This window comes from Lynx rufus, unplaced genomic scaffold, assembly GCF_022079265.1.
Source record: "Lynx rufus isolate CCGP_SWC_20201006 ecotype Redwood Valley unplaced genomic scaffold, mLynRuf1.p SCAF_1, whole genome shotgun sequence".
Classification (NCBI taxonomy): Eukaryota; Metazoa; Chordata; class Mammalia; order Carnivora; family Felidae; genus Lynx; species Lynx rufus.
The window spans coordinates 136391300-136407676 of record NW_025814823.1 but is presented as its reverse complement, the minus strand read 5'-3'; the positions used below and the strand labels follow the sequence as shown (position 1 = coordinate 136407676).

The 16377-nt window shown below is 36.5% G+C and overlaps 1 protein-coding gene across 6 annotated transcripts in view; it reads right to left on the bottom strand.

Annotated features, from left to right (window-relative positions):
* The window catches only part of BDP1 (B double prime 1, subunit of RNA polymerase III transcription initiation factor IIIB), an 89570-nt gene that overhangs the window by 11293 nt on the left and 61900 nt on the right, over positions 1–16377 (bottom strand). For 2 of the 6 annotated variants that reach the window (XM_047087762.1, XM_047087754.1), the window contains 8 exons: positions 16223–16315; positions 14900–15125; positions 13531–13688; positions 8681–8834; positions 8249–8429; positions 5384–5447; positions 4623–4809; positions 3427–3631 (listed from right to left, as the gene is read on the bottom strand). In XM_047087762.1, the coding sequence (XP_046943718.1) occupies positions 3427–3631; positions 4623–4809; positions 5384–5447; positions 8249–8429; positions 8681–8834; positions 13531–13688; positions 14900–15125; positions 16223–16315 (1268 nt within the window). Of the gene's footprint in view, positions 1–3426; positions 3632–4622; positions 4810–5383; positions 5448–8248; positions 8430–8680; positions 8835–13530; positions 13689–14899; positions 15126–16222; positions 16316–16377 lie in introns of those variants that run through there. The other 4 variants (XM_047087770.1, XM_047087778.1, XM_047087787.1 and 1 more) reach the window with 4 other exon arrangements.

The following is a 16377-nucleotide window of genomic DNA, read 5'->3' as shown; positions in this document are numbered from 1 at the left end:
CCGTAGCAACTTCTTACTAGACACAATGCTATGGGCAAGGGAACAAAAACAAAAATGAACTATTGGGACCTCATCAAGATAAAAAGCTTCTGCATGAAGGAAACAATCAACAAAACTAAAAGGCAGCCTATGGAATGGGAAAAGATAATTTCAAGTAACATATCTGATAAAGTTAAAAGGTAATATGCCAGAATCTATGAAGAATATATCAAACTCAGCACCCAAAAAATGAACAATCCAGTTAAGAAATGGGCAGAAGACATGAATAGAAATTTGTCCAAAGAAGACACCCAGATACCTAACAGACACATGAAATGATGCTCAATATAACTCATCATCATGGAATTACAAATCAAAACCATGACGAGATACCACGTCACACCTACCAGTAGGGCTATAATTAACAACGCAGTAAACAACAGATGTTGATGAGGTTGCAGAGAAAGGGGAACCCTCTTACACTGCTGGTGGGAATGCAAACTAGGGCAGCCACTCTGGAAAACAGTGTGGAGGTTCCTCAAAAATTTAAAACTAGAACTACTGCACAACTTAGCAAGTGTACTACTAGGTATTTACACAAAGGATACATACAGATTCAAAGGGGTACATGCGCCCCAATATTTACAGCACCATTATCAACAATAGCCAAACTATGCAAAGAGCCCAGATGTCCATCGCCTGAAGAAGTGTATTATGCTAAGCGAGATAAGTCAGAGGAAGAAAAATACTGTACAATTTCACTCATATGTAGAATTTAAAAAACAAAACAGATGAACATATGGGAAGGTAAAAACAGAGAGAGGAAAGCAAACCATAAGAGACTCTTTATGAAGAAGAACAAACAGAGGGTTGAAGGAGGGAGGTTGGGGGAGGAGGGGATTGGCTAAATGGGAGATGGGTATTAAGGAGGGCACTTTTTGAGATGAGCACTGAGTGTTTTATTTAAGTGATGAACCACTAAATTCTACTCCCAAAACCAGTATTACACTATACGTTAACTAAAATTTAAGTAAAATTTTGAAAAAAACCCAAACTTTAGAATATATACACACTTGAAAAGAAATATATACAAACTTGAATATAGAATATATAGAATATAGAATATATACAAACTTGAAAAGAAAAAATAAGAAAGTAGGGGCACCTGAGTGACTCAGTCTGTTAAACCCCCGACTTTGGCTCAGGTCATAATCTCACTGCTCTTAAGTTCAAGCCCGGTGTCGGGCTCTGGGGCTCTGTGCTGACAGCTCAGAGCCCGGGGCCTGCTTGAGATTCTGTGTCTCCCTCTCTTTCTGTGTCTGTCTCTCTCTCTCTCTTCCTCTCTCTGCCCCGCCCCTGCTCGTGTGCTATCTCTCTCAAAAATAAATAAACTTAAAAAAAAAAAAAAAAGGAAAGAAAAGAAAAAAAGCGATGTGGGAGGAGAGGGAAACCTTCCATTTAAGACAGTAAAGCATTTAAAAACTAGAGTTTTTATATAAACAGAGTTTTATATATAAAACAGTGGGATACTGGCCCAAGAATAAATAGGTGAATCTAAAAGTAGAAGAAAAGAAAGTTTAGGAATATACACAAATACATATGGGATTTAATATGTGATAAGAATGGAATTTTAAATCAGTGGAGAAAAGATAAATTATTCAAAAAACGGTGCTGAGACAACTAGGCAAGCACCTGGGGAAAAATGAAGTTGGTTTCACTCTCCCTAACACCAAAATAAATTCTAAACAAATCAGTAATATTAACTCTAAGAATTTCTACTAAGTCTCAAAGTGGACTTTCAATATCTATTTAACACAGTCCCTAGAAGCCATACATAAAAATACTGATAAATATGATTACAGAAAAATTAAAATTGTTTGCATGTCTATCTGAATGCAGTAGGTGTATTCCAGAATTTACAATTATGACATTTTATAAGCAATTTTTCATTGTTAAAAAGCTGAAAACAAAGGTCAAAAAACAAAAATCATGAAAAAAAAGAAAAATCACAAATAAGTCCGAGACATTATACTGTTCTTATACAGTTACATCAACGTACATCTATCATTTTTAAATGGCATAATATAAACTGGTGGCCTGGCTTTGCACATAGCAATGTACTATGATCCTTTCCCCAAGTCATTAAATATACTTTTGAACAAAACAATGTCTGTAAGAAATGATGATAAATTGATGAAACTGGGTAACTGGTACATGGGGAGGCATTATACTACCCTGTCTACCTTTTTAAATGCTTGAAAATTTTCATATTGAAAAGTCAGGGGCACCTGGTTGGTTCAATCAGTAGAGCATGTGAATCTTGATCTCAGGGTTGTTAAGTCTGAGCCCCATGTTGGGTGTAAGGATGACTAGAAAATAAAATCTTAAAAAAAAAAAAGAAAAATTCAACCAAAAAATGTCTGCAAGGGAAGAAAACTCAAAAAGTAGAGTCAAAAGACACACTGGGAAAAAATATTTGCAACTCATTCATGGACATACATTACACAGAGTTCCTCCAAATCTGTAGGAAAAAGATCAACAATGCAATTAAAAAATGGCTAAAGAATATAGAATCATTTCACAGAGAAAAGAATACAAATGGCTCTAAGCATATGAAACATGTTCAACCTTACCTGTAATAAGAGAAATGAAAAACATTCTGGGATACCATCTTCCACCTATCAGATATAAAAGAATACATTGCCTCTGTTGTCTGCTATCTAAGGATGATTGGTCTTCAACTGTCCCATTGAGAAACAAAAACAAGAGGGTGCCAAGAAACCTTTAACATAGTGGCTGGTGATCAAATGTGCATAGTGTCTTCAGGCTTCCCTGAGGTAGTGATGATGGAGGCTAAAGAAGTGTGTATGTCTGGCAAGGCAATGTTTCATACAGAGGAGATAATAAAACAAATGCCCTGGGATATGAAGAAGTATGATGCATTCAAGAACCTGAAAGACGGCCAATATAGTCAGAGAGTAAGGGAGAGACAAACACAAGGTGAGGCCAGAGACAGAAATGGACCAGACAAATAGAGGGACTTCGAGGTCCTGGGTCTTCTTCCTAAGAGCAATAGATAGCTTTAAGCATTATGATCCTGGTAGTGATGATATTACTCTAATAATTTTACACAATAGGAAACTCATTCACAGAGATGACCTATTTTGACTCAGGTCCCACAGCTGTTAAATGGTAGAGGCAGGATCCAGATCTACAGGAGGCTTTTGGCCTTATTTTTAGCCAATGACACATAACTGGGAATGGGTTTCCTGATGAATGTCCATCAATTTTCACCTAGAACTGGTTAAAAGTGATTATCTAAAACCAGTTTTAGCTGGGTTATTTATGGTGAAAACTATTAGAACTATCTTTATTTAAAGAGTTTAAAGGAAACAAATGGATCTGTTGTAATATGGCCATCTTATGTGCTTGATAATTCTATCTTACCTCAGAGGTATAATTTTGACAATCATCTCTTGAAGTGAGTGAACTTTTTTTGGCAGGAGGAACATGGTCACTTTCATCAAGCGTACAATGAAATCTCTTCCTAGTTATAAGATCCAAATTAGCAGGAAGCTTTTCAGAATCCTCTCTTCCAGAATCAGATATACACATGGCATCCTGACCAACTGAAGTTACTGGAAAACTCATACTGCATAGGAAATGCATACATGTTAAATCAGCAAATTAGAAGTTACTTAATGAGGTTAAAGGCTCAGCTATCCTGATGACAGCTGCCAAAAAACTTTCAAGTAACTAATATTTACATGGCCAAGCTCACAAAAATGTTAGTTTTGATGTCTATTCGTATTTAAAAACTCACAACTCTATAAAACTCACAAATTCTCTAACACTGAATTAAATCTAAGGTACAAAAATAGTGTTTTCTTTGTCTGTAAAGTTAAAATTTCAATCTAAAATCCTTCTTCCTTTTTTTAAGTAGGAGCCAGCGTGGAGCCAAATGCAGGGCTTTAAACTCACAACCCTGAGATCAAGACCTGAGCTGAGATCAAAAGTCGGATGCTTAACTGACTGAGCCACCCAGGCACCCCTAAAATCCCTCTTCCAAATATGAAAGGCTTCAACATCTAATGCTACTTGACCATTAAGTGCCTTAACCAATGACCGTTAAAAGACAACAATTCTATAGAAAAGAATTAACAGTATTAAAAACATACAAAAATGTCATCTCTCTGTACTATTTTTGCAACTTCTATGAACGTATTTATTTCAGAATTTAAAATATATATGCTTACAAAGTAACCACACCTTTAACAGATGGCATTTTATAACCCAAACTGCTAAATTTTTTTTAGCTTTCAAAATACTTAAGATACGAAACAAGTTTCATACAAAAGTATTACACACTTAAATGGCAGCTTTATCAGATATAAAATCAATGATATCTTCTCTAACTTATCACATAATTACTAAATAAGGACAAATACAAATAATGTTGGTGAATGGCTTATTCAGTCAATACTATCTGAGTAATAAAGCACCTTTCCTCCTAGCAAAAATAGTTTAGCTTCTGGGTGCTATATGGAAGTGCTGAATCACCATACACCTGAAACTATACTGTATGTTAAATAACGGGAATTTAAACGAAAACTTAAAAGAAAACAGTTGAGGTCATTCATTACCTCATGTCACTCCTTTCTTCTGTATTCACGGACTTGATCAATATGGGCGCTGGCAGTAAAGGGTTTGGCATTAACTGGGCAGTGGTATCAGTATATTCTTCTATGGCATTGGTTGGGATTTCCACCAGAGTTAAAATGAATGCTTGTTCATCTTCACCACCTTGATGTACGTTAGCAACTAGATTCACTATCAAAGTTTAAAAGTTAGTAATGAAAAGCTGAACCATGAAACAATGGAAAATCATTAATTTATTACATTTCTAAAGTCTCAAGACAACTTATACACAAGAATAAAAAGTAAATTATACCCACAAAAATAAAAAGGAATTTCATAAAGGATAACGATGGTTCACTATAGAGAAGATGTATAATTCTGAATAAAAAAAACTTACACCTAAAATACTTCAAGTGTTTGGGACACATGGATGGCTCAGTTAAGCATCTGACTTCAGCTCTGGACATGATCTCACAGTTCGTGAGTTCAAGCCCCACATCAGACTAGCTACTGTCAGCACAGAGCCCACTTCGGATCCTCTGTGTTCCTCTCTCTCTGCCCCTCCCCCAATCATGCTTGCTCTGTCTCTCGCTCTCTCTCTCTCTCTCTCTCTCAAAAATAAACAAACCATTAAAAAAATACTTCATAATTTAAGGCCATTGCAGACTTAAAAACTGTTTTAGTTTTTTTCATAATCAAATGGGATATGGAAGGAAAAGCCATACTATTCAGTTTGATGATGCTTTATCAAAGCAGATTATCATACCTGTTAAATCTTGAGAACTGATTACATTCTCCTGTTGAACTTCTGGCATACTACTTGGTGTACACTAAAAAAAATTTAATTAAAATTCAAGAATGAGATCAACCAAATTTTAGTTTTAAAAAGCTTTCCAGACAATTGGATACAGGAAGAGTGACTGCTTCAAAATTCAACAACTATTTAACCATATATAATTTTCCAAATGTTTTGAAACCAGTAGTACCAGTAACTTTTGATTCCTTTAAATAAACAGACATATACACAAAGAAATTCCCAGTAAATTGTTAAATATGAGAATTTCATCAAATTATTTTTGAAGCAACAGGAAAGAGAGATTCAAATCCTTCAACCTTCTCTCTTTCCCCATTATAATAGCAGCCATTGTGCTATTAGATGACATCTGAATGGAAGCAAAATGTTTCCTTGCCTCCAACACAGCTCCTTCCAATCTGTTTTCCACAAAACTGCCAACAACGTAATCTCTAAAATACAATTCTTACTATAATTCTCTACTGCTTAAAATCTTAAAACTTAAACGTTTTGTAACCAACAATGTCAATAATTGATTCAGGTAAGCATCAATTGATACTAAAACTACTAGGTAGAAGTCTGTTGGGTGTCATATGAAAAATTACTAACGCCATGTGGAAAAGATGCTGTTATATGGAGAAATCTAGCAGGCACCATTCTAGCCAAGTAATTAGTCAACATCATCAATAATGGGACAAACTGACATTACATGTATAATAAAGGTATAAAAAAGGAAGAACACGTTACCTAGGTAATAATCATGCCAAAAAATATTTAACCTGAATCTAATAACAGGGAACAACAAAAACCCCGATTGTGAATTAGCCTGGAATGTCAAATTCACAAAAGAGGAAAAAGGGCAGGAGGGCTACTCTAGATTAAAAGAGAGTAAGGAGGGGTGCCTGGGTGGCTCAGTCAGTTAAGCATCTGACTCTTGATTTCAGCTCAAGTCATGATCTCACGGTTATGAGATCCAGTCCCACATCAGGCTCTGCGCTGACAGCATGGAGCCTGCTTGGGATTCTTTTTCTTCCTCTCCCCTGTCCCTCCTGCACATGTGCGCACAGGTGCACATGCTCTCTCTCTCAAAAAAAAAAAAAAAAAAGGATAAGGAGAGGGGTGCCTGGGAGGCTTAGTCAGTTAAGCGTCCTCCAACTCTCAATTTCAGCTCAGATCATGATCTCATAGTTCATGGGATCGAACCCCATGTTTGGCTCTGTCTGCACTGACATCAAGGAGCCTACTTGGAATTCTCTGTCTTCGTCTCTCTCTGCCCGTCCCCTGCTCTATCAAAATAAATAAATAAACACTGAAAGATGGTGAGAGAATAAGGAGAATCACAACTAAATGCAATGTGAGAGCGTTGACTGGAACTATGTATTACATATTGTTATTAAATCAATATTAGATAGTATGGTAATACTGAGTATGACAAGAGTATCATTTCTCTATAAGAAACATCCTCGCTCATACCAGATATAAGCTGCAGTATTTATGGGTGAAGTCTCACATCTGCAACTTTCAAATGGTTCAGTTTTTTAAAAGTATGTATCTATAGAGATGGAGAACAAGACAGAGAAAAAGCAAATGAAGCAAAATGTTTATAACTAATGAATCTAAGTAAAGATTCTATGTAAGAATTCTATGTAAGATCTTTGAAACTTTTCAACAAGCTTGAAATTATTTCAAAATATGAAGTAAAAACAAACATGTTAGGGGGGTAGGGAAAATCCCTTAACTTTGGATATAATCCAAACTCCTTAACAAGCCATAAAAATTTCTTTTTATAATCTGTTCCCAGGCTGCCAACCTCACTCTAACTACTTCTTCATTTATATTCCACTCATAACTAATTATAGTCCCTGAATATGACATGCTGTTTCACACCTGTTCTTTACACATGTTCCTCTCCCTTTAACTGGCTAATTCATACCCGTTCTTCTAGATCCAGGATTTTTTTTTCTTGTAAGTTTATTTATTTATTTTGAGACCAGGGGCCAGGGGGAGGGAGTGGGAGATAATCCCAAGCAGGCTCGGCACTATCAGCATGGAGCAGAATGTGGGGCTTGAACTCACAAACCACAAGATCATGACCTGAGCTGAAATCAAGAGTCAGACACTTACCAACTAAGCCACCCACGTGGATTCTTTCAGTCCCAGCTACACATTAGAATAACTTAAGAACCTTTAACAGCAACAAAAAAACAAAATCCTGCAAATGCCTACACCTTATTTCCAGATACTGATTTTACTGGATTGGATTGAGGACCACTCCTTTAACAGTCTTGTGCAACTTGCTTTCATAGCACCCATCAGAGCCTAAGCATTCACTCATATGAGTCCCATAACTTTGTCTGTCCAATATCTCACACAGCAATGAACATATAATAATATCTCAAGGAAACACCTGCAATGTATTTCTCGGACTCAGAGGCCAGCAAGCAAGAGGTAAATAGTCTGTATACAAAACACTTCCTTTTTCCAAATTTTTATGGCAAAGCTATGTATTGGCTATTTTATCTATGCTCCAAAGACTAAAAATACACTTAATAAAAAAATATATCACAATACATTCTTGCAAAGACAAAACTATAGGGAAAGAAAACAGATCAGTGATCACCAAGTAGTGGGGTGGTAAAAGGGGGTGACTAAAAAAGGGCCCTGGGAAATGTGGGGAATGATGGAACCGTTCATGTGTTTACACAACTATATATGTTTGCCAAAACTTGCAGAAGTGCACGTAAAAGGGTGAAGGTTATTCTATGTAAATTACACCTTAATTTTTTTTAAGTGGGGAACACACCCAGCCCCCCCATGATATATTTTACATTCTTTTACCTCTGACACATTAAGTGTAAGCACAGTGTCTCCATTAGAGTCCTCTCTCTCGGACTCTTTGATACAACTCTCACTGAGACCCATATCTGAACCAAGCGTATGGGGCTTTGTTTCAGAGCAAACAATTGGATCAACTGAAAATAACTGAACCTTTTGAGATTCCTCTTCTTGATCATCATTTCTGAAAGAGAAATTAGTATATATTAGAGCTTCAGAATATGTATTACAGTTTTGAATGTGAAACCAAGTGGACAACCACAGAGTAATGTTTAGAGCTAAATGAGTCAAAGATTATTTAATGGTGTCCAAATTTTTAAAATACATTTAATGCAACAGAACCCCCCCTTTTGCCAATCAAATTCCTAAAGCTATAGCTAATTACTGTAGCTGAAAGAGAATATAAACAAAATTCCGGAATCTCCTCCCTCTTACCTTTCAGTTAGGTTTGCTTCTTGAGAAATAGTCATCTCTTCAATACCATGTTCACATGCCAAGATGTTCTGCTCCTTATTCAGTGCTGTTGTAAGTGATTCAAATTTTTTATCTTGTAATTCCTCCATTGCTTCAGAACCATTTTTCTCAGTTTCTTAAACAAAAAACAAACTTAAGATACAGTCCAAAACAGTACAGCTAAAACCTCCACATTAGAAATATGTTCTCTCCTCAAAGACAGATCAGTATATAGCAACTCTTCCAAATTTCTCTTAATCCAAAAATTAAGCTTATTCACATGGCAAAAGAGTGATCCTGGCCAGTGAGATTTTTGAAACCGAGGATTAATGAATGCTACACTACACATTTTTCACTCGTGGTTGTCACATCAATTTTAGGTCCACCCTATGATGACAGCAATATAATCACAAACCCACATACAAAAGAAGTTTAGAGGTGGGTACATATGAGGTCTAGCTTCACCTTGGGGGAAATGTTGGGGAGGGAGCTGCTCCACAAAGAAGAATAAAATGACTTCTATATAAAAGAGTTATGTTCAAATCCCTATCAAAATACCAACAGCATTTTTCACAAAACTAGACCAAATAATACTAAAATTTCTATGGAATCACACGACTGAATAGTCAAAGCAATCTTGAGAAAGAAAGACAAAGGTAGAGGTATCATATTCCCACATCTCAAGATATACTACAAAGCTGTAATTATCAAAACGGTATGGTCTGGCCCACACACAAAAAAGTAGATGAATGGAAGACAACAGAGAGTCTAGAAATAAATCCACATTTATATGGTCCATTTATGACAAAGGCAGCAAGAATATACAATGGGGAAAAGACAGTCTCTTCAATAAATGTTATTGAGAAAACTGGACAGCTGCATACAAAAGAATGAAACTGGACCACTTTCTACTATACACAAAAATAAACTCAGGATGTAGAGAAAAAGGAATCTTTGTGTACTAGTGGTGGGAATGTAAACTGATACAGGCATGATGGAAAACAGTATGGATATTGCTCTAAAAATTAAATTTAGAATTACCATATCATTCAATAAATTCCATTAGTAGGTATTCAAAGAAAATGAAAACACTAATTCAAAGGATATGTGCAGCAACTCTATGTTTACTGCAGCACTGTTTACAAAAGCCAAGATACCGAAGTAACCTAAGTGTCCATCAATACATGAACAGATAAGATGTGGCATGCACACACAACACAATGTTACACAGCCATTAAAGGACGACACGGCGGGGGGGGGGGTGCCTGGGTGGCTCAGTCGGTTAAGTGGCCGACTTCGGCTCAGGTCATGATCTCACAGTCTGTGAGTTCGAGCCCCACATCAGGCTCTGTGCTGATAGCTCAGAGCCTGGAGCTTGCTTCACATTCTGTGTCTCCCTCTCTCTCTGACCCGCCCCCCGTTCATGCTCTGTCTCTCTCTGTCTCAAAAATAAATAAACATTAAAAAAAATAAAAAAAAAAAAAAAAAAAAAAAGGACGACACCAGGCCATCTGCGACAACGTGGACAGATCTAGAGGGTATTATGCTAAGTGAAATAAGTCAGACTGAGAGAGACAAACAACAAATGATTTCACTCATCTATGGAATCTTTAAAAAGCCAATGAATAAACAAAGAGCATAATCAGACCTATAAATACCAAGTAAAAATTGATGCCAGAGGGAAGTAGGTGGATGGGCAAAGTGGATGAAGGGAAGTGGGAGATACAGGCTTCCAATTATGGAATGAATAAATCATGGGAATAAAAGGCACAGCATAAGGAATATAATCAATGGTATTGTAATTGTACTGTATGGTGAGAGATGGTAGGTATGTTTCTGGAGAGCAGAACACGATGTACAAACTTGTTGAATCACTACGTACTATGACTGGAACTAATGTATGTGTGTCAACCACAGTCAAAAAATTTTTAGGGGCACCTGGGTGGCTCAGTCAGTTAAGCATCCGACTTAGACTTAGGTCATGATCTCACGGTTCATGAGTTCAAGCCCCATGTCAGGCTTTGTGCTGACAGGACAGAACCTGCTTGAGATTCTGTCTCCTTCTCTCTCTGCCCCTCCCCTGCTCACGTTCTCTCTCAAAAATAAACAAACATTTAAAAAAATTTTTTTTAGGGGCCCCTGGGTGGCTCAGTCAGTTAACTGTCTGACTTCAGCTCAGGTCATGATCTCACAGTTCATGGGTTTGAGCCCCGCTTCAGGCTCTGTACTGACAGCTCAGAGCCCGGATCCTGCTTTGGATTCTGTGTCTGTTTCTCTCCCTCTCTCTGTCTCTCTCTCTGCTCCTCCCCCACTTGCACTCTCTCAAAAATAAACATTAAAAAAAAATTTAATAAAACATTAAACATTTTTAAATAAAAATAAAATAAATAAATAAATAAGTAAGTAAGGTAACCTCACCCTGCATACTGAAACAGCTTCTGGGTATTCCTGAACCCAGAGTAAGTAAAGAATTAACTAACTGAACCATAGGCACTGCTGGTTGAAAGGAAATACCAAAAACCAGGAACCCCCAAACAGGGAAAAGATGTTGCTAACCATCCAGATCTTCTACCTATAGGATTTTATACAATCTAGACAGCTTACTGCATGCAGTTTTTCCTGCTCTCACTAGCACCTAAAGGGGTTGGGCCTTTGGTAGGGAGGGGAGGTGGAAAAAGAAGTGGCAGTAGGATTCAACATGTACATCACAAAATAGTAAGGCCATTAAAAAAATAAAAGAGCCCTATGTGACCCTATAGACAGATTTTTTTCAATACACTAATCTTTAAAAAGAATGCTACCATATAAAGAACTCTTAATATTAAAAAGAGAAAAATCCCATGGGGCACCTGGGTGGCTTAGTTGGTTAAGCATCTGATTTCGGCTCAGGTCATGATCTCAGTTTGAGAGTTCGAGACCCATATCCGGCTCTCCACTCTCAGAGCACAGCCTACTTCAGATCCTCTCTCTATGTGCCCCTCCCCTGCTCACATTCTCTCTCAAAAAAAATAAACATTAAAAAAAAAAAAAAGATTTTAAAAAGACAAATATCCCAATTTAAAAATGAGCACAGATCTGAATAGACATGTGTCTAAAAAAAAGATACATAAATAAGCACATGAAAAGATACTCAATATCATTGGTCATCAGGTAAACACAAATCAAAACTACAATGAGATACTACTTCACGATAACTAGAATATCTAATAACAAGGGTCTGAGAGAATAGAAACTGAAACCCTCACAGAATGTTGGTGAAAATACAAAATGTTGGGGTGTGTGGCTGGCTCAGTCAGTAGAGCATGTAAGTCTTGATCTTGGGGGTTACAAGTTCAAGCCCCATGTTGGGGGTAGAGATTACTTAAAAATAAAACATAATATCTAAAATAAGGAAAAAAATTAAAAAATGCTGCTACCACTTTTGAAACAGTTTGGCTGTTTCTCAAAAGGTTAAACATAGAACTACCATATTATCCAGCAATTCTACTTGTAGATGTAAATCCAAGTGAAATGAAAACATATGTCCACACAAAAACTTATACATGAATGTTCTTAGCAGCATTACTTACAAGAGCCAAAAAACAGAAAACAACCCAAAGCCCAACAACAGATAAATGAATAAACAAAATGTAATATAGCTATACAATGGAATACTTGACAAGAAAAAGAAATGAAGTATTTGACGTATACTACAACATAGATGAACTGTGAAAACATGCTAAGTAAAAGACATCGACACAAAAGACCACTTATGTGATTCCACTCATACAAAACATCAAAAATAAGCAAATCTACAGGGACAGAAAAAGATTAGTGATTGCCTAGAACTTGGGGAAATGGGAGTGCCTGCTAACAGTGATGGTTACATAACTTGGTGACTATATGAAAACCACTGAATTGTACCCTTCAAAGGGTTTAACTGTATTACATAGAATTATCTCAGTAAAATTGTTTTTTTCCTAAGGGCTGAACACTATATATGATATAGTATGCTTATGTTTTTATTCTTTCTGAAAGGAATATACATGTGTTTATATACATATATGTGTATACATATGTGGATGCACGTATGTACACACACACAGCCTCACATTTAGATGCTTGTGTGTATAATACACTCCTGGAAGTCTACAAACTTAATGGCAGTTCACCACTACAAGTGAGATTAGGGGACTGGGAACCAAGGAAGAAGTTTTTTAAATTTTGTACCTTATAGACACGGTCTTATTTTTTTGCCACATTCATGTATATCTGCCTTTAAAAATGTTTATTTGAATATTCCATGTGCACACATACAAAAAATGTCTGATCAAATACATACAGTTGACCCTTGAATAACATGGGGGGATCGGGGTATAAACCTCCCATGCAGTCAAAAATCCGCATATTAACTACTGACTTCCAAAAAACCTAACTACTAATAGTCTACTGTTGACCAGATGCATTATCAGTAACATAAATGGTCAATTAACATATTTTGTATATGTATTATATACCAAATTCTTACAATAAAACTAGAATAAAATATTAAGAAAATCCTAAGGAAGAGAAAATATATTTATAGTACTATACTGTTTATCAAAAAAATCCATGTATAGTAGACCTATGCAATTCAAACCTGTGTTAGTAAGGGTCATCTATAGAGCAAATGGTAATAATTACTGAAGCCAGTTGATGGGTTTATTGGTATTTATTTTATAAGTCATTCTGCTTTTTGAAACTTTTTAATAGTAAATTAAAATAATTTTAACAACCAAATATTCTACTTGAAATGTTAATGCAAATTCTCCTATAAAAGTAATTTTGTAGCTGTTTAAGGGAAACACATTTACCTCTTTGACTTTCTACTACTTCTCCTTGGCTTGCAAACAAATTGGGAACTTCCTGATGAACGCCAAACCTGCTGGTCCTTAAAGTCTTAAGATTTGGCTTAGGCTTGGCAAATCTACTTCTCATTCTCAAATTACTGGTCACATCAGAGGTTGTATTCCTAGAAAAAGAAAGATGGGAAGAGAGAGAAATTCATCAACTGTGTCAGAATTAGCTCTCTCACCTTCTTCACTACTCTTATATAGTTACGTGCCACCTTCTCAGGTGCCACAATCTCTGTTAAGTGTTCATTTTTTAATGTTAAAGTTACTTTACTGAAAGTCTGGAGAAGGAAAGAGAATCGGGACCATGTCTGTAAAACAGAGACTATAGTTACATAAAACTATCTCATTAAAGCTTCAAAGATGCACATATTGCATTAACTTTAATATGCAAACAAACCATTAAGGGTCCCTGGCTGGCTCAGTCAGTAGAGCATGCAGCTCTTGATCTCAGGTCCATGAGTTCAAGCCCCACATTGGGTGTGGAGCCTACTTAAAATACATAAATAAATAGAAATATTCAAACCATTAAAGTCAAACCAGCCAATCCTCACTTTAAAGGCTGAAAAATTAGCAGTGAAATTTACACTTACACAAGTATTACTCAAAAGCTATTATAAATTAATCGATAGTTGACTTAAATATATTTATTATAATAAATTGATCCGTAATTTTTTTTTTTTTTAATTTTTTTTTTTTCAACGTTTATTTATTTTTGGGACAGAGAGAGACAGAGCATGAACGGGGGAGGGGCAGAGAGAGAGGGAGACACAGAATCGGAAACAGGCTCCAGGCTCTGAGCCATCAGCCCAGAGCCCGACGCGGGGCTCGAACTCACGGACCGCGAGATCGTGACCTGGCTGAAGTCGGACGCTTAACCGACTGCGCCACCCAGGCGCCCCGATCCGTAATTTTTTAAAATGCTTATTTATTTTTGAGAGAGAGTGCAAGCAGGGGAGAGGCAGAGAGGGGAGACAGAGGATCCAAAGTGGGCTCTGTGCTGACAGCAGAGAGCCCGATGCAGGGCTTGAACTCACAAACCATGAGATCATGACCTGAGCTAAAGTCAGATGCTTAATCAACTGAGCCACCCCGGCACTCTTATTTTCTAGTAAAACTCAAGAGCTTAGTAAAGCAAAATAGGGGCATCTGGGCTGGGTGGCTCAGTCAGTTAAGTATCCAACTCTTGATCTCAGCTCAGGTCTTGATCTCAGGGACATGAGTTCAAGCCTTGCACTGGGCTCCACACTGGGCATGAAGCCTACTTAAAAAAAAAAAAAAAGAAAAAAAGAAAAGAAAAAAAAAGGAAAAAAAATAAAGCAAATTAAACCTGGTTGATATAGCATTTTCCTTTACTTCCTCCACTAAACCAATTTCTTCTTTAGTACTTTGCTCTTCCAATACAATCTTGTTTTCTTCTAATGGTGAAGGAGATGTACTACTGATAGGTGAAGAAAGCTCCTGACATTCACGAACAATTTTGTGATTTACATTATCTGGGCTAAAAGGAACACAGCTTTTATCCTTTGAATGAACATCAAGAAGTACACATACTCCTATTACAGAAAAGAACAGAAAATTAAAATTGACCCAATACAAGTAGATATCCAAAGAAAGTAAATCCTTCAACATTAAACAACTATAGGCTTAATAATTCTCACACACTAAAATTTTTGTGCTATTATAAGTAAAAATGAATCTTTTTGCCTTCAGTAACTACATAGCCTCAAATAAGTTTCAAGATATTATCACCTTCATTTACAATTTTTAAAAACCTGTATTTTAGGTTCTAGAGATTTGTGACAGGCTCCAAAGCAATGCTCTATCACTGAGAAAGGAGCCATATAGGGGTGCCCGGCTGGCTCAGTCAGTAGAGCATGTGACTCTTGATCTCAGGGTCGTGATTTTGAGCCCCACGATGGGTGTACAGTTTACTTTAAAAAAAAAAAAAAAAGAGAGAGAGAGAGAATGAGCCATGTAAGAAACACAGACCAGAGAATTCGTTGATAAATATATAGTTATAGGCCCTGAAAAATATATAGTAAAAATGGCAACCCACTCATGTCCAGGCACAATAATTAACAGGAAAATAATTAATGTAACTATCCATTTAATGTACTTAAAATAGAAGGTGCTTAGAGAGTAAAGACCATAGCTTCTCCATTAAGGCCAGCCTAAAATATTAAAAATCTGGGTGGACATATATTTTGGCTCAGTTCAAACTAACGAAACAGTCCAAACTAAATTATGTCATTGACTGTTATTGTCCCTTGATACTGTATTCCACTGTCAGGTAATTGTGAAGACTATCCAAAGCAGGAGCTCCTTTGGCTAAAGAAACCTGTATAAAGTGATGAGTGATCTCAATTAACCAATGTTTATGATGAGAAAGGTGGAGGACTCACTGGATTATTCCAGAAATACAACCTTTTTTCAATAAACCAAGTGTACTATCTTGAAATGGTGGCCGCTACATCTAAATGGGCTGAGGTGGGTGCATCAATGCACACATATTACTTACTTCTGGAAAAACAACAAAATTATACCAACTTCAAATGTAAAAGTACTGACTTATTACTCAACTGTGGGTATAATTTCTTAGAAGTTGGATTTTAAAAGGTTTTTTTCAGTAGGCCTTATCTTTCATTCTTACCATCACTCTGTTCTGTACCAATCTCTGACTGCAACACTAGATCTCCCATTGTAAGTAAAGTTATAGCAGCTTCAGTGCTTCCATCATTGGTACCTTGTGAGAAAATGTAACAACATTAAAACAGAAGGATGAATCTGGAAATTTACAATTGTTTG